We start from the raw sequence: 19,396 nt of genomic DNA on the forward strand, positions 1-19,396 counted from the left end.
AAATTAACTATGGCTGATAGTATAGTCAATCCTTTTATTAGCGTGGTTGGTTACGTATGTCGCGAAAGAAGTTCAACATACATACATATAAACAATACCAAATATATATAATATGTTACAGCTTTTGATCAAACCACTGCTAGGTGAAGGTCCTATCCACGATGTCAGGTTAGAGGGTTGTTTGACCATACTTCACTATGCTGGTCAATGGAAGTTGGTGAAGTGGAGTGGGGGAGGTGCGGAGCGGTTTTAGACATCACTTGTCCCCTGTTAGCCGTGGCCGGGAATCAAGCTCAGGTCCTCAGGTCCACAGCGCAATGCACTGTCCGCTGCACAAGCACGCTACCTTTCAAAATGTAAACAATAAAAAAAATATTGTGAGTCTATACATGTGTTATTAATAAAATCCCATCCTCCAAAAATGTGACCTTCCTATACGCTTGGTTATTAAAATGTGTATTGCGCTCGTGTGCTTATTTATATTTTTCTTGCATAATCGTGGAGCTCCTGCCAAAGGAAATAAACGGCAGTATATTTGATAGTTTGTTATTGTGCTTCCTCAGCACTATGTGTGCAACGGAATACCCCGACCGCAAAGTACTGTAACTTTATTAGGGTCCCATTTTTCTTCTCCAGCACAATGACATGAGTTGTAGAATTATTTGTTCAGGGTCCATTTAAGTAGCACAATATAAATGGCTCTTGGCAATGCTACCTGAAATGTGGTCAATAAAAACAGATAGCCGTGATGGTATATTGCTGAAAACTGTGCTCGTGCAATACAGTGAGAAATACAGTACTGTACGTGCTGCGGTGGTGTAATGTGGCGAGCACGCAGGATTTGCAATTCAGGAGTAACCAGTTCGATTCAATCCCCTGGCGTGGCAGTTAATAATTAATTAGAATATTTATTTATACTGGAGGAATCCGATGAGCTATACAGCTCTTTTTCACAGATGTCCACTTGAAACAATGCTGTGAGATTCTTAAATCTCTCCTGTCTTTGTCCACCCAGCTGTATAATAATAAATATACTACAATTAGTTGATTAGCAGATCATGTATGGTGGGGTAAAATGCAAGTACTCCCATCTCTATCCATGCTAAAATGAGCACTGCATTATGGAATATCATTAACAATGACATTTGTAGTAATAGGTTTTTACCCTTTCAACTGGTACACCTTTATACAAGGCATCATGTTTGCAATAACCACACATCTGGTCCAACACCAATGGAGACTAGGCTCTAAGAAAAGCTGTCTTTGGTGTGGACCAATCAACTTCAAGGACAGTGCATATCATTATCATCAGAGTTGTTTCTTTTTTCTTTGCATTTTGACTGCTTGTGTTGTGGTTATTGCAAACATGATGCCTTGTATAAAGGTGTCAGTTTTTGTACCAGTTGAAAGGGTAAAAACTTATTACTATATTTTGCTACTGGTAAAGGAGGTTTCATAGTGTAAATGACATTTGTATTGAACAAGTGGCCCCTGCCATGAAAATGTTGAATTCTCTCTGCTGACACAGCAGAGGGGTATTTTGAATTCTGAAAAATAAATCTGTAAATAATTGAGAACTTAAAAAACATAAATACTGATTTTAAAAAGGACTGCGAGATTTACGCTGTGCTGCAAAGGTGTAGATCTATCCATTTCGAGACCATTATGAAACATTTAAATACTAAGTTGAATGCATAGCCTTGTTAAGAAGCATGCAAATGTATTGAAATGAACAGTCACGCGTGTTTGTGGATGATTTCATGTTTGCAGCCATCAGTAAAATCGTCCACCCATACTTTGGTTTGAGTGTGCTTCATTGACATCACCTTGGCAAAGAGTGCGCGAAACCTTGCAGTTGTCATTGATTCTTATCTCTTCTTGTCTTCGCGCGGACTGTATCTCAAATCTGCAGTACCTCGTACCCCCAATTTGTGCAACGTCACCCACATCCTCCATTTTCTTATCCCAAATGAGACCAAATCACTGCAAACTCCAATCCCTCACTACTGGCTCTCAAGCCAACCCCAGGTCAATGTCAAGGTTAATTTCCGATCATTAAAAACCTCCATGGACTCGCCACTGCCTACATCTCCCCTCCCACCACCCACCTCTATGCATTCTCAGCTCCAGCAACCTAGGCTTTGTGTTAAAGCGTCCAGTTTAACATAGTTTTTTTTATATTCCAGTCAACATTCGCTCAGGTGGAGGTCGCTCATTCTGCTCTGCTGTCCCCATTGCCTGGAACGCTCTCCCTTTGGCCATCCGTAGTGTTGTTTTTATCCCTGTTTCAAATCCAGACTCAAGAGTTTCCTTTTCATGTTTTCCCGTGATTTACCACTCCTCTCCTTACATATATAAACACTATTTCTGTGCAGCACCTTAAGATATAATTGCATTTTGAGACTATGCGAATACAAATTGCGTAACATCGTATGTACAAGAGTTGAGGGAATTAATTTAGTCCTAAACAATTATAGCAACAGTGCATGTCTCCGCATCGTTTGTGTAAAAAAGTATCGAGACACTGGACTCATTGCGACATTCCACATGCAGAGCGGACTCCCTTGGCACTGTTGTGGCCCTGAGAAGGTACAAATATATTCAAGAATTAAGTATGAATGTCAGATGGTTGGGCCCTCGGGCAGTGTGATATTCTTCATGTCACTGAGAAAAAAGCAACAGCCACCGCATCCACCACTGGGAGCACTGACAGAAGTGGATTAAACCGCATAGGGAGTCCAATTCTCTTAAAGTATTACCCTGGGAAGACAGGGCCTTCGTGTATGAAGGATACAGCTGCATATTGCCATTTGGAACAGGTGAACATTGGCACTACCCAAAAAAGTTACTTCCAAGAAAATATATGACAGTGTTTATAATATATATCAAGCTAAAGTCAGTGTCTCCTGGCTGAGTGGTAGTCTTGATCGAGAAGTCGAAATGCCATCATCCCATGGCGGGGATGTCTCTTCGTAGTTACACCACTTGGATTCCCACAAAAATGTGCCCACATTATTATCCCAAGAGGGATGATGGGTTAATTCAACCTCTGAAATTTGAACTCGCATGCATTCCGCACACTTTGTCAGAGCAGCACGAATCATATGGAATAATGAAACACATACACGTGCTCATTATCAGTGGTTCTCAACCCACGGGTTTCAGTGGGGTCGAAAGCTGCGGCATGGATACCGTGAAGGAGAAATAACGAAGGTGTGCACGGAACGTAAACGCCACGCTGCAGCAACAAGCTACACTAATACACAACGTGAAACAAACGCCTTACTTAATATGAAACGAATGCTAATACGACCACATTGACTCGAGGCATGGACATGCGATCTCCTTGTGCATTGTGGGCTAAGTAAACTGAGTTGTGAATTTTGGTCTGATCGGGTGATTGGGGGATAAATGGTCTTGATTTGCGGGCTGCCATACCAACAATGTTGAGAACCAATGCTGTATATCGAGCTACTACTGGCCAAGACTAATTAGAGAATATTTAAATGGAAAGAAATCCAAATAACTTTAACCGTTCAGATAGCTACCGCCTTAGCGCTGCGTGGAAGCGAATAATCAAATAATAAGTGAGAGGGCCAAGAGGTATGCGGTCAACAGTGCTTGACTCAGGGAGGAGGACGCCCCTGCCATGCATAGTCCCATGGGATGTTGGCTATCAACAACAAGGCAACTCCTATGACTAATTGGGAATGGGACGCAAGCATAGGATTGATCACCCTGTCGCTGGCCGCCTTTGGGGAGGGTGTATAGTGTGAAAGGCCGAAACACCCTAGGAACCAAATGTACACTACTGACGATGCGCTCCCCAAATTTCACCAGGCTCACTGTTCATGAACTCTTGGAAGTGCTTGCACAAAGGATAGTAACATCTCATCCTGTGTTCTTGGAATCATATTTATTTAAATACATGCTTACAAAGGGGAGTGTACTTCAATAGGGATTACCGTTGGTAGGGCTGTTTTAATAAACACAATAGACAGGAATGACAAGTTCAAAGGGCTCGCATAATGGGCATGCATTATGTACATTGTACAAGAGTGTAGAAGCGTGGTCAACACATCTACGCCTCTATATAAGGAACGAAACAGTAAGACTTCTCCACAAATCTGGCTGTCGCCTGATGAAGCTAGTTGTAATTACTGGCGAAACGTCGTACTCAGATTGTAAATGTTGTGGCTTGACTCTCCAACACACCGGTGTGCTGTACTAGTGACGAATTGGCATGTTCTGTTTACGTGACAATCCTTACTAGTTGGCTGTTGGGTGGTGGCGGGTTTAACGACGCATTTATATTTTTACGCGATCTAACCCAAAAACCTCTATTATAGATATCGAGCCAGGTTGGTTTCTTATGGATGTGAAATTTCCATCGCTCGTACAGGGATGCCAAGGTGATGAACACTGGACTAAACGTTTATTTCAGCATGAGATATTTTTGGCTTAAATGCGATGTTTATTGGGTGGGTCCTCTGAAGTGGCTGTCGTCTTAATTTAAGGGCGAGGTGGCCACGCGTGTGCGTGCCACATGCAATGCATGGACGCAACAAGGAAACGGCACGGGAGTCACGCACGCCACAGTGATGCTGTGGCGTGCGTGACGAATGAGCACGTCGATGTGAATGAGTGCGACATCACAGTGCGTACCAAAAGCTCACAAAACCAATGTGACTATTTGTCTAAATTTATGGTGCGTTTCGGCATCATCGGGAGGCTGCTTTGGACATCTCGCTGTGAGAATGGAATTTTATAGCAGTGGACTGAGTGAAGTCAGCTGAGGAGGCCATTTGAATACCCTTTACGAATGGACTCTAAAAAGTACATGTCACTAAGATGCAATTTTATCAGAAGTACATATAATGTTACTGATAAATTAGATGTAAAATAGGAGCCTCCATTTTTGTGAGCGGAGATCAAAGCTAAATAATACAAATACGAGGAACCGATCAAGGCAGTATTACAGCTATAATTATACAAAAGGGCCGTGATTGCGCAATTTAAACGATTCACAGGATCTGCAGAGATTTTTACAGGGCGTCCCGTAAGTCTGGAATCATAGGAAAAATAATGCAAAAAAGGAAATAGGAACGCTTTTATTCACAAAATGTCCTCAATGTGTCCACCATTTGGCCTGATACACAACCCCTCGAACGTACACTGCGTAGCTTATCTTGTATGGATCCCGTTTCCCTAAACTTTACAACAAGTTTGCCAACACAGCTCTGCTATTGGCTCGCGGTCTGAATGCAGTCTGATAAATTGAACAGCGACCTCCCCTCCGTCTCCGATTTCCTATAAGTATAATTATCTGGACTCGTTCTTCCTTACTCAGGTATGTCTATCTTTGGCCTGCAGAAATAAAAAAAATAGTTATTTTTCCATATGATTCCAGACTTATGGGACACCCTGGAGTGAAGATCTGAATGCATGTAGAGAGAATGGAAAACGTATGGCATAATGACTGTAAAGCAAAACACTCGTATGTAAGTTACCAATAAGGGGTAGGCTTCAAAGAATGTGGGAATTAGGAACAATCACGTTGTTCTGAAGTTAAAGTGAGAGTGCATTACTCGTCAGCGTAGATTGTACCTGGAATAAAATGCCAAAGAAGGTGACTTATGAACATAGTGGGGTTTCGAAAAGGGAGAAGGAGGGATGTGTTTTGTACGTTCAAATTGAGAATACTGGTTAGATAAGGCTGGAGACTTTAACGGGCTACCGTTCATTTGCTTAATTGGTCGTGTGCCGAGTTTTGACTCTTGTTTGTCATCCATGGGTGTGGAAGACGGTGCTTGAAATGGAAAACCTCGCTCGTATAGTTGATTTACATTAGAGCCTCCATCATAATCAGCATGCAGCCATCAGCGTGGCAAATGAAATTAGAGGTTTTTTTCCTTCTTTTAATATTGAGAAAAGTGTCTAGGCCAGTCAGCATTCTTTTTGAACTGCCGCTCTTAATCATTATGCTGAGATGGTGGTGGATTTAAAGCTTTCGTGACTGCAGGGATTCATCTTCTTGGTTCTTTCGGTAAAGTCACGTAGAAAGGAAGTAATAAAATAATAAAAATAAAACATAATAAAATAATTCTCACGACGTTTCGGCCACAACGCAAGCAGCCGTCTTCAGGTGAAGAATGAAACACTGCCAAGCTTGGAGCTTATATATAAGCTACACAATCCGCAAAGCCATCACTCCAACCATCAAGAAGGATCCTGTTGATGAGCCTTTCAAAACCATCACCTTACCCTACATTGCTAGGGTCACAAAAAAGATCTCCAAAATCCTGATTAAACACAAGATCCAGGTCCGATTCAACACAGTACATAAAATCCGTGATCTGGTCCCATCTGTAAAAGACGTGGTTCCAGACATACAGTACCCTGGCGTCTACAAACTAAGTTGCCTCTGTGGTAGCAGTTACATTGGAGAAACCAAACGACATGTCTCGGACCGCATCCGTGAACATAAAGCAGACCTGAAACACGGTAGGACAAACACCTCAGCCGTGGCAGATCACTGTTACAATTCAGTGGGCTCACATGACATTGACTTCTCCAAGACAGAGGTTCTCTGCAAGCCATCTGGCTACCATGAGAGATTCGTTCATGAGGCGATCCACATATACAAACACAGAGACAATTTCAACCGAGAAGATGGATTCTGGCTCAGCAATCATTGGAAGGACATAATAAACCATTTCGGATCTTAACTGATTGTTGTTCACGTTTACGGTGACTTTCAGACCGCAGTCCACTCACTGGCATTGACTGTGTATCTTGTGTTCTCCACAGGGAATGCATTATTTGCTCCGCTGCGGGTCTCCTTCCACCGCTCTCCCATTGACATGTTTCGTGGCTTCTACATACTATTAACATTCTCTCCCTTTGTTAATGCTACCCCCTACCCCCTCCCTTTGATGCTGCTAATCCTGCATAATGCATGGGCATAATATGACTTTGAAACCCCCCCGCCCACCTCCTACGCATTTCCCATAAATATGCTAAATTCCTCTTGATATGCAAATTATTTTGTCAAGGCGCTCTTCTTCCACCTCCAACCCAGCTTATATATACGCTCCAAGCTTGGCAGTGTTTCATTCTTCACCCGAAGACGGCTGCTTGCGTTGTGGCCGAAACGTCGTGAGAATTATTTTATTATGTTTTATTTTTATTATTTTATTACTTCCCTTCTACGTGACTTTACCGAAAGAACCAAGAAGATGTGATATTTGTACCATGCTGTTACTAATCTTTTGCAAGTACCACTATCTGTGCAGCATCTTATGAAAAATATGCCATCTAATTTCGACCAAGAACTTATCTGCACATAATATATTCTAAGGCCACAGTGACAATCATCATTGTCACGAATTGCCTCTTGAAATATATATATTTTTCATCAATCTGGAATACGCCTTTTGGCGTCCTCTGGTCTAACACCGTTTGAGACGAAGCTCAAAAGGAAGCTGTCTCTTGTGTGGACCAATCAGTTTCAGGGACATGGCATATATTATCAGAGTATGTTTTTGTTTGCATTCTGACCACACGCATTGTGGCTAATGCAGACACGGTTCCTTGTAAAAGGTTTCAGTTTGGTGTTTTAACATCTTAACACCTGTTTTGTTGCCAGAAAAAAGGGGAAAACCCTATTATCAAGACAAAATGTACCAGACATTTTCAAGCAGGAGAAGACCAGGTCGAATAAATTAAACATAACTGTACATATTTAGTGCCATTTCGTCTTCAAAATAATAATGAAAGGGGACATTTATTTAAATACACTATATTTTGTCTATTTTCTAATCACACAAGTGATTTCGTGCAGATTTCAGTCAGGCAGGGAAAAATATATAACAATGGAAATACCTAATCAGAACAATTCATCATAGCTAAAAGCCAATTAAGCAAACATGCCTGTCTTTGTAAGAGAGACCAGAGAGGGAAATATGCAAAGAAATAGCGGTGAAAGGGTACAGGATGCATACTTAAAGAGGTAGCCTTGCGCTGGCTTGCTCTCGGGACTTTTGGAAGAAGTGCCTTCACTAGATGGAGCTATAGAGATCTCCTCTTGGCTGTATCTTAGCGTCCTCACCACACGTGACCTGCGAATCTGTTTTCTATGACCATATCACCCTGAATGTGCCCGACCTCATTAGATCTCGGAAGGAAAGCAAGTTTTAGCCTGCTCAGTGACCTCATATGGATGATGGGCTGCCTCATTCCCCAACCATCATCATCTAACATACTGAACTAAAAACTATCAACTAAACTATATTTTTTAGCAGGTAAGGCCCACTGAGCTATATAGCTCTTCTTCAGAAGCAACGTGGCCACAAATGATGGCTTAGCATGTGAAAATGTACAGCAGACAAATACTGTCAACGCAGGCTGATTCTAAATGTGGAGGGAAAAATCGGTGGACCCGGATAAAAATCCACGCGACCACGGGGAGAACGTGCAAATTAAAAATGTACAGGCGTCAGGGTCGGGATCATACCCTCAACCTTCTGTATACCAGGCGAGGTAGTTAACATCGCGCCACCATGGCACCCGTCTCGCTAACGGGGTGCCACTGCACCTCCAGGCACCACCATGTCTTGTGGGAGAGGGAGATGGTTATTGTTGATAATATAGGATGGTAAATTGCTCTTTCAAATCGGAATTTCTATGACAAAGTCAAGCTTGAGATATGTGCCAATTTAACTTCCTCATTTTTTTCAAATGCAACTTTAATAATGCTTGAGTTCAATATTCAGTAATTCCTGCGTTTTGTAGTCGAGATATAAAAACAAGTGTTAAATAATTACGTTAGCTTAAGAAAAATATACTACTTCATGCTGAGATGCATATTTTGCTAAACTGTAAACTTGGGAATAAATTATACCCACGGTAATATGCAGACATTTTGGCATTATCCGCACCCACATTAACACATACGGAATGTGCAAACCTATTCAACAGACTATGCATCAGCGGGATTAAATCAAAACGGTCAGGAATGTTTTTTTAAAAATAATTATTAATCTTCGACAAGTGTTGAATAAAATGTGTTGTGAACAAATACATATGCAAGACATCCATTAAAGATTAATGGCTCTCCCTATAAAACACAGCACTGTATCAGTAACTGGCTATGTAGCACTGGCTATTAATGTTGGTCAGGAACGATTTTAACCCATCCTCCCCTAGAGATTGATCAAATGAGTGCTGACCAGTTTGTGTGGAATTCATCGGTGACTTTCGTATGGATAAGAAACTGACTGCAACAGAGATGACCGCTATTCCGTTGCTCATTTACAAAAATAGATGTAAATTTCGATTTAAAGCTTTCGTGACTGCAGGGATTCATATTCTTGAAAACATTTTATTGCTGTGGTTTTCACACCTGATGATGGCTGCTTGTGTTGCAATCGAAACGTCGTGAGAATTTTATTGTTGAATTTTTATTATTTTATTATTTTCCTTCTACGTGACTTTACCGAAAGAACCAAGAATATAAACATAGATGCATTAAGAAAGACAGTTAAATATGCCTATCACGTCGCATAGGTACATTAAGTCAATTGGCAGGTAACATGTGGTGGGCTAGACTGAAGTCAATCGCTCACTTCACATGTCTGGTAATATGCGCGGGTAATTATCAAATCGTGTATTTCGCAGCAAAGTGGACATTAAAGACCGTAGCACCTGTGTGTGACAAGGTCATAGGCCAAAATTCTGGTTTGTGAAATCACGAAGAAATTACTGTATACAGCTGCCGTGGAGACCCGTGGTTTATATGCAGTGCCCTCGCCAATAACACCATGAGAATCCAGCAGAATTTGTTAATCGAACCTGACAATGCTGATGGGGTAGACACTGCATACATTTGCTTGCTTAAACCAAAGCTGCTTGATTTTATTGGTGTGGAAAGCCAATATGCCGATGGACTAAACATATGTGGAGACGTAGAATGGAGTTCTGCTTATACAGTATTATTTTTTAAAGCAAAGCACATTTGTAATTTTAAACCTGTTTTAAGTCTTACCTTACTTATGATACATTTCGTGTGTATGTTGAACTTCTTTCGCACCGTACGTAGCCAGCTGTGCGAATCGGATGTGCATACATACACACACATGTCCTTATACTAATGCAACGGAGTTCCAATTGAATGAGTCTTAAACTTCAATGTGATGTTGTCTCTTCCACAAAGCGCGTCACACATCACGGAATCACTCTGTTCAGACAACCAAAACGTCCTTCCTTTTATTCTCGTCTCCATCCTTTCCCGAAGTTTCTGTGACTTTCCACTAAAAAAAATCCCATTCATTTGCCCGAACGGTTTCCCAACCGACCACGCATTTCCATTTAGTGTTCCCTGACGACCAATCCCATTGGAATGTTCTCCACCTTCATGCCGCCTGATGCCAGCTCCCTCTGTGCTAGCTCCTGAGGAGCCCGTTAGACTCGGTGAGTGGATGCTTTTTTTTTTATTTCCCAATGGGGGTTTGCCTCTCGGCATCCCTTTACACTTGCAACCCGCACGTGTCAGCGCTACGCACAAAATCTTCGCTCAACGCTGTGGGATGCGCATGACTTCACCACCGCACGCACGCGCATTTGGGCATGCACCAGACATGCAGACAGGAATACAGGCAGGGAACCCGCCAGGAGAAAAAATACGTTTTTCTTCGAACATAGCACTGTATAAGTATAAAGTATGATAACGTAGGGATATATTCACAATATTTATTAAAGTGATGGGATTCGAACTTAAGCCCTCCGATTTGCAAGTGCCGTGTAAATGTGCATTCCTGTTGGGTAATGCCTTTTGAATTATACATGGGCATTGCTGATTTACATTAGCAGCGCCATCTGCATGTATTTTATGTGACTGGAAAACCCGAGGCTCGCTGTCCCGCACGAAAATTGGAGTCACCAGCGGCAGGGAGTATATTACCTAATATATATCGTCAAAGTAAAAGAGAAATTACACAAGCACGTCTGCATGCAAACGGTGTTGCCCTGCTCAAATGATCATTCAGTGTCTTGCTCATCTCCTGTTCACAATCTTGAACGAGTAGTGGGAATTCCACATTCCTATGGCCGGAGCAAGTATATGCAGTACCTCCCCGATTTAGACTTCGGTCTTATCTTCGGCTTGTAACCTCCTCCAAACGTATACCTCTTCCAAACGTATACTCCTCGAGCCCCCTTTCTGGAATATTCTTGTCCTTGTTTCATTCTTAGCCAATCCCTATCCTTCCCCTCTAACGGATCCTCTCTGTTTTCCGGCTTAATCCCGTGCAAATCGTATTCCTCCAATCCCTTAAAAAGTTTGCCTTGCGACCAATCACCGCGGAGGTCTCTTTCTACCAATCGGAGACCTTTGTCTCTGTTTAGGTTTTGTACCACGTTACGATCCACCATGCCATCTCTGTGCTTCGATTCAAGCACTTTCGGTTTACATTATGGTTATCAGGAACGCATCCCGGTCGCAAACCGGGGTGTGTCTGTATACATAGGACAGCCACTGTTAACTTCCCAACAAAGCCAATGCTCACGTTATCGACCCTATAGGGATTATGGTCTGAGTCAACCCACGATGGAAACTCGCAAACTTCCCACTTGCATCGCCCTACCGCCGAGCCATCTGGCTGTTTATAAAAAAAAAAGTCTGGAACGCATCACATCTATTTGTGGTTTAAGACGGATGTGGAACTTTATAAAATGTGTATTTCTTTTTTTAGGAGAATATGTACAAAAATATAAACTTTTCCAAAATCGTCTCACTATTATCTACAGATATTGCTATACATCATGCATTCAATGTCCTTTAACTGTAATGTTAACAATTAATTCTAGTTACATTGGGCAATTGATAGTATTGTTTATCATATAATTCATTGGTGTATTATGACCTACGATTCAAAATTCTGTGTTTAACTTTCGATTTAGGGCAGATCACACCAGTATATATATTTTATAAATATGAAAAACTCTATCCAATGGCTGTAAGAAGGAAATTGTTCATACCATCAAACTGGCAAAGACGCTTTAACGATTGAAACACTTAAAACATCAAATGAGCACTGGAATTGTTAAAACTAATGCATTCTTATTTCCTGAGCACTGAACATCCAATAATACTGTATATTGTTTAGCCTTTCTGTTTTCACGACTGCCGTCTAATAAATTAATGCATTTCAAATGCATTCACAATGGTGCTTATTACCGGCACTTTTTTCCATTCTTCTAAAGTCTATGAGCGGTGATGGAGGGTTTTGACCGACGGTATACAATCACACTCTTATTTTATCTCACACCATTAAGATCAAATTCCACCACCCCTTACAAGGCACCCTTTTAGCAGCCAACGGGTGCAAGAATAGCCAAGCCGCTCACTCTGCTCGGGCACAGGATTAGATAACTGTGCTCGAGCTATTTGTATTTTCGAGTGATAACGCGGGCGTGTGCGCACCCACAGCCATTTATATTTCATGGAGGGGCATAACCAATTGTCGCAAAATGTATCGCTTACGCTGAGACGGAGACTCTCACATTTTAGAGGGTGGTTGCCCTCACGGCAATCTTGCCCCCCCCAACCCCCCTCTCTCTCTCTCTCTCTACTCCATCCCCTCCCCCATGCATTTCTCTCTGCAGATTCTAATAATTATGAGTTCGCTCCAACCCCCACTAATCCTTATTCACTTTTGGAAAGAATAAAATCACGGTAATGATTCAATGCACTGGTTTATCTTCTTCTTCTTCGAGTGCGTAATTGCTGGCAGGCTCGGAAATATCTGTATTCCACTCGAAATCAACTATACGTCGCTGCCTTAACATATGTATACACACAAAATAACAGCCCTCATAGCCAGAGACAGACTTATTATTACATCGTTTTTTCCTCAAGTTTTAACGCGGATTGAATGTGTTGGGGGAAAGGATGAACCTGCACGTTACGCCACGTCCTGTAAACAATTTACACCACCGCCATTATACTCCTGTGTAAGAGACAGAGGCAACAAAACATCTCAACCAGGAATTGAACTGAGAACATCTGGATCTCCTCAGTGTAGATGCATTTTGTTCAGAGTTTTACTCTATAGTTTTTTCTATAATTTACATTTTCTTAATTGCTGTGCTTTACTCTTTGGTTCTTTCGGTAAAGTCATGTAGGTAGAAAAATACAATAAAATAAAAATATCATATATCACGACGTTTCAATTGCAACACAAGCGTCGTCCTCAGGCAGAAACAAAATAACCCAGCAGTGGAACTGCTGAACCAGGAAGAACACAGTGAGAGAGCTGTTACAACAAGACGTTATATATGTGGCGAAGGGCAAGCAGGCGGGGTCTGAGCTGGAAAGGAATTCCATCCCCGCACGCAAGCACGTCAGTTGTGTTAATGGGGGAGATTAGGGAGAGAGAGATTAGGGAGAGAGATTAGTATGAAATGAGCTTCCGTCGCCACATAAGAGTATCGTCCCCGCATATGCGCACAACAGCAGTGTTAATGAGAGAAATAGCACTATGTTGACGGGAGGGATTGGGCAGAGAGATTAGGGGGTTTAACAAGTTAATGTGATGTCTATGTGTAACACAAGCTGTGTCGCTGCCAACTGCGCTGTGAGAGGCAAGCGCGTCAACGCAAGAGATCCACCGCAACGGTGGTCGCGCCAGTGAGACACACAGCCCATCACACAGCCAGAACCATCGATACATCGAGGCTAAGGGAGCAAAGGTGGCCATGTTAGTGAGACTCCAGCCCGTTAATGCAGAGGCACCTAACAGGGCAATGCAACTCAGAGAGTCGAAGATAACAGCCAAAAGGCAGGGAAGGATGGAAGCACCACAGCAAGTTACGACTTTGCTTGGTTTATGACGTCCTTCCAATGATTGCTCAGCTTATACCCATCTTCTCAATTGAAATTATCTCTTTGTTTATATATCTGGATGGCTTCATGGATAAATCTTTGATGGTAGCCCGAAGATTTGCAGAGTACCTCGGTCTCGAAAAAAAACAATATCGTGCGAGCCCACTGCGTTATAACAATGATCAGCCACTGCAGAGGTATTGGTTCTGCCGTGTTTCAAATCTGCCTTGTGTTCATGAACACGGTCCGAGACATGTCGTTTCGTTTCCCCAATGTAACTGCATCTCCGACCAGCTAGGTGGCGCTGGTCGGAAATGCAGTGAGCCCTATGGTGTAGTGTTTTGATGAGGGAGTTCTTCTGGGCCGGATGGTGGTGGGAATCAGACTTTAGATAGGAATCCGTGTGGGTGGCTTTCCTGGAGATGGAATGTCCCAACGAGCCATCAGGCCTCTTCTTTTGTAATCGGAATCATAATATGTATTGATAACGGAGGAATCCGATAATCTATAAAGCTCTTTTTCACAGATGTCCAGTCGGGGTGGGTCAGAACGTTTGTTGGTGACCTAAGTCTTGTAAATAATACTCTTCTGTTCTGTTGAGTTTTCACCTGATGAAAACAGCTAAAGTTGAAGGCAGTTGTTTAAGAGCAAAAATAAAACACACTCTTTAACTCATTACATATTATTAGAATTCTCTTTTTGCAAGATAGACACTTTATCACCAAGGCCCTTGCATTATGAAGTAAAGGAAAATGGAATGTTGAAAATTATTTAAATTCAGAGCAACCCTTGTTTACGTGTAGCTACAGACTTTACAACATTAAAATGATTAAAAACAACAACGCCTAAAAGGCTGACACAATTCTAAATATAGTGGTAATAACAGTGTTACATCGTATTTAACGTGAAAATTAATACATAAAATAATCCGCGGTTTGTATGTTATAATATTTCACAGTTAGTGTGTTTAATTTAAAAAGGATACGTTTTTTTCAGGCATCAAAATGCAATTCAGTGTACACGTAATCTTTAACTCGCTGAAAAACCGGTACAAGTTTTATAATTTAAATACCAGAGTGGGCCCTCTCTTATCCAACTGATAACTTTGTCGTGTATGTCATTAGCAACAATGCTCACTATGTCTCCATTTTTTTCTTGCACACATTATCAACCAGATGGAAGATTGCATGGCTAAAATCTACACCATGCGCCCCCAGAGAGCTCAGTAATTCTGCTTCAGCATCTCGTCGTGTTGTGTAGTTGGCATGGAGTGCTTATGCGTAATAGTCTGTTAAAGCTTCAGTTAAATTTAGCAATCTAGGTTAATTGTTAGATTTTGTTTTACAATTTGTATTTCGTTGTAAATCGTTTTTGTTATATTTAGTCGTGGTTATTTTTGTTATTATATTGAATAGCACTGTCTTCATTTTACACTTGTCTTTTTCACCCAATGTTATATTATCCATATTGTTTACTTATAATTTTACCAAGCACGTTGAACAACCGACTCTAAATTTGTAATATATTAATGCTCTATTATAGCTTGGAGTCGCTCTTTTTCTGCGCCTCTTCGTGTTTGCCTGGACGACGCAACAATGAGATCAACTGTGCTACTGCTTCTCTCGGTATCTTGTCCATTGGTTGCCTGCGCACCGGCCTCTAGTAACTCGAGTACCTTTAGTGCCTCTACTATCTCCACTAACGCCAGTGCCCTGAACAGTAGCGCGTGCCTTGAGTGGGAAGAGAGTCAGCACGGACTCTTCCAGTTCGCCAACACTGCCTTCTTGGTTGCCTATTTAATTCCAGCCACGCTCTCCTGCCATATCCTGCTGTTTCGAGGACTTATGATATTGGGTGAGTACTAAAAGCCTCAATTGAATGTAAAAAAAGTGTTTTAACTGCATTTGATACTATTGTGGAAAACTACTGTTGCATAAGAAATGTTGGATTCACCAATTACTCTGTTTAAAAATGATGTAGATGATGTATGTACGTCTGTGCATGCTTAGCGAGCAATGGAAGGGCAGTTTAGCACTCAGTTCGTTCCTCGACCACGCACAGCAGTAGAAAGTGCTGGTCCTGGTCCTTTCCTCGGTCATCTCATCCTTAAATGAGTACCAAGTATTGTGTGCGATCAGCACTGGGGAGACAAAGGAAGCCGGGCATGGCATTGGCCACGCCACCCCCCATGTGGTATGCCGACACAACTAATGTAGATGCTAGTGAACGGCACATGCCCCTCCATGATCGAGAAGTTTGAATCTGGATATCTTTTTTTACTTGAGTATCAAAATAACATGGTCGTCAGCAAGCTCATCACTGATCCATTTTTCTGTCGGGTAATGGTTTCATCCTTGAGAACAATGTTCATTTTACTGGGAAATTAGCATCTGCTATAAAGTGACCATTAAATACCCCGTGACATCGTTTCATTGGACTGGAACTGTGGAGCAGCACTACAAATCTGGCAACCACGGCTAACATCAGTGACGAGTAATATCTCAACTGGTCCTGCACCCACCCAATTTACCAACCCACAGAGATCCCTGTTATGAAGTATGGGCAATGCTAATGACACAGCATGGGGAGGCCTTCATCCAGGAGTGAATTGACAAAAGGCTTTAAATTATTCTTATTTTTGTGTTATTCACTCAACTAGGCAATTGCCTGAAACTTTACCTATATTTGATTTCATTCTAGAATTTGTTAATAACGTTTTACATAGATTTCTAAAAAAAAACAGTATCAGACATTATTTTCATGTTCACAACGTACCAAATATCTGATAATTATCAGCTATTTGGTATACAATGGAATAGTATATCAGGCATCTTTGACCCTTATATATACATATAACATTATTTGAGAAGTAATTTATGATATAGTATTTACTTATATTTTAAGTATATATGGGTTTGAAAGGGCTGCACATAATATTCCAAACCACTTTATGAAGACGTTTCCTGCCCCTCATGCATGCAGTATATTTCTGTAAACTCCACATACTCAAGATTGTAAGATATTAATGAATAAATAGGCTTTGCACCAAAAGGTTAAATACATACGCTTGCAGTTGCATACAGTCTAGTTTCCGTAAATGATTTGGGCAGTTTAATTCAATTCAATATAATGCCTTTCAAGTGGGTGAGAAACAATAGGGATGTATTATTTATATTAAGAATGCCATCTGAGAGGTCAAAGTCACGTAGTCCACGTCACGGTGTATTCTTGCTTTCACGAGCATCGGTGCTCATTTGTTTTGGCGAACTTTAGCTATACAGCAGCAGTGGAACTTGCACATTTCTACGACATGGCCTCTTTATTCGCACGAGAACCACTGTTGACTTTTGCCAAACCAAAGTGGTGTTAATTTTATCAGCCTCGAAAGGATGAGGTGTAGAATCAACTCCTGACGGGATTTGAACTCGCGACCTTCCAATTGCAAGTGATCTGCAGCAGAGCCACCTGGTCAGGTTTGGGTACACAGCGACATCGTTTAGTTATTTGATTGCAGACACATTTAAAAAAACAATGGGATTTGGTGATTGTTATGAGGTCACAAGGCCTTAGCATCCACTGTGCAGTAGCGTTCTTGCTATGCTAAATCTCTGTGGAACTTAACATGCAGCTATGAGAATTTAACAGATACATTTTTCTCACGAGACTACTGGACTATTCAGCTGTCGAATGCAAGTGTGTTTTAGGTTATGTGAAAATGGCCTCCTTTCACAAATACTTTAACATCAATTTATGGCAATTGAACTTCAAGCATTTCAATGTTCTGTCTTCCAGGTTGCATCTTTTGGATCCTGTGGGCCACTTTGTATCAGTGTGCCTACGGCATTGGAGTGTGGGGTCTGGTTTTCCTCATTATTTGTGCTGCCCATGCAGCCCTGCTGCTTTATAACATGCGTCTGGTAAGTGGTAAAGACGCACTTTTGCATTATAAGACAAAGAGCACGGTGTAACACCTTCAGTCAAATGAAGCGACAGCATTGTGCCCTCACACTTCCATATCCTTCAAAAGTTTGCTCGTTTAAAAGTGGCCGAGTGGCTCAAGGGGTTGACAAGAGTGTTAGAGTGCTGAGTTCTGAGGTCAACTGAGTATAATAAAGATTTGATGGACTTAGCCTGTCCACCAATGAATATGGCACATTATCTTTTTTCACCTGAAGACGATTGCTTGTGTTGCGATCGAAACGTCGTGATTTATTTTATTTTATTATTTTCCTATCTACGTGACTTTGCTGAAAGACCCAAAGAGTATTTTTTTAAATCTAATTATAGGTATGTTATGAAGATAGTTTCCATGGCATTTAACATTTGCTTCACGTAGCGGAGAAGGAGCCTCATGAAGTAATTTCACAAGTCAGTCCGTCATGTAATTATATCATCTTCTGGGGCAATTCTCTGTGACAAGGTGTTGCAACGCTCACTTGCCTCATTTGCGGCATTGTGCTGGCTAGAGTTCTAGCACTCTGTGCTGGGCCCAGGAGTCCAAGTTCCCATGGCAACCCATCTGGTCCTAACTGATCCCGTGGTAGCTTCGGTCCTGGGCCTTTTTACTGGCTTATCGATCCATGCTGCACGTTAAGAGCTCGACTGACTCGAGAATCGCTTGTGACCTCCACGATGTAATTTCCAACAATTTGGTGCAGCTTTATTGGCAATTGAGGGAAGACGATGATGATTATTTGAACTGAGGTGAGGATCTCTCAGCTGGGAACTTTACTGCACTACGTTACATCTTACCCATGTACATACACAAATATATGTACGTGTATAACGATTATTTGTCAATCCACTGCCGGATGAAGGCCTTGCCGTACAGTGCGGGGTCATGAGGGATGTTTGACCAGACTTTAGCACGCTTGTCAGTACGATGTGGCCGTCTGGAACGCTATTTCGGCCGTCTGGAATGCCCTTCGTTCCGCTATTTGGAAGTCATTGGCGCGATGCACTTTTACATCTAGATTGAAAAATAATTTCTTTAAAACTACTTTTTGTGTGTTAGTTTGTTGTCCTTCCTCCACACCTCCGATTAGTCCGGTTGGCTACATATGGTGCGACAGAAGTTCAACTTACAGTACATACAAGGCGAGAGCATATAGACGTCGGAGCATAGTAGAGTACGACAATAGATTTTTAAACACTGCACCGTTGGCAATATATTCCTGCAGGAGCCCAAGTCACCCATGGAATGCCTGGTGGTTGTCCATCCAAGCACTATTCAGGCTCAAGCATGCTGAGCTTCTGAGATTTTATGAGTTCAGGCACATTCCGTGTGATTTGGTCATATCCATGAAATAGCTTTAAAGAAACACTGTCACTGCTTTACATTGTAAAAACATAACAAAATCTATTTAATTTAAATTTATATATATAATACATACATGCTGAGGTTTTTTTTACCAAAAATTATTGGTATTATTTAATTAATAATTACCAATTTCATACTCTTTCTTTCTTTCGGTAAAGTCACGTAGGTATAAAATAAAATAAATTAAATCACGA

At 41.5% G+C, this 19,396-nt stretch overlaps 1 protein-coding gene across 1 annotated transcript in view; it reads left to right on the top strand.

The window, feature by feature from the left end:
* Positions 1-15,470: 15,470 nt before the first annotated feature.
* The window catches only part of LOC144942896 (popeye domain-containing protein 1-like), a 37,490-nt gene continuing 33,564 nt past the window's right edge, over positions 15,471-19,396 (top strand). The window contains exons 1-2 of the mRNA XM_078869898.1: positions 15,471-15,736; positions 17,675-17,799. Of these exons, the coding sequence (XP_078726024.1) occupies positions 15,478-15,736; positions 17,675-17,799 (384 nt within the window). The 5' untranslated portion in view covers positions 15,471-15,477. The remainder of the gene's footprint in view (positions 15,737-17,674; positions 17,800-19,396) is intronic.

Source organism: Lampetra fluviatilis, chromosome 29, assembly GCF_964198595.1.
Source record: "Lampetra fluviatilis chromosome 29, kcLamFluv1.1, whole genome shotgun sequence".
In the NCBI taxonomy this organism is placed as follows: Eukaryota; Metazoa; Chordata; class Hyperoartia; order Petromyzontiformes; family Petromyzontidae; genus Lampetra; species Lampetra fluviatilis.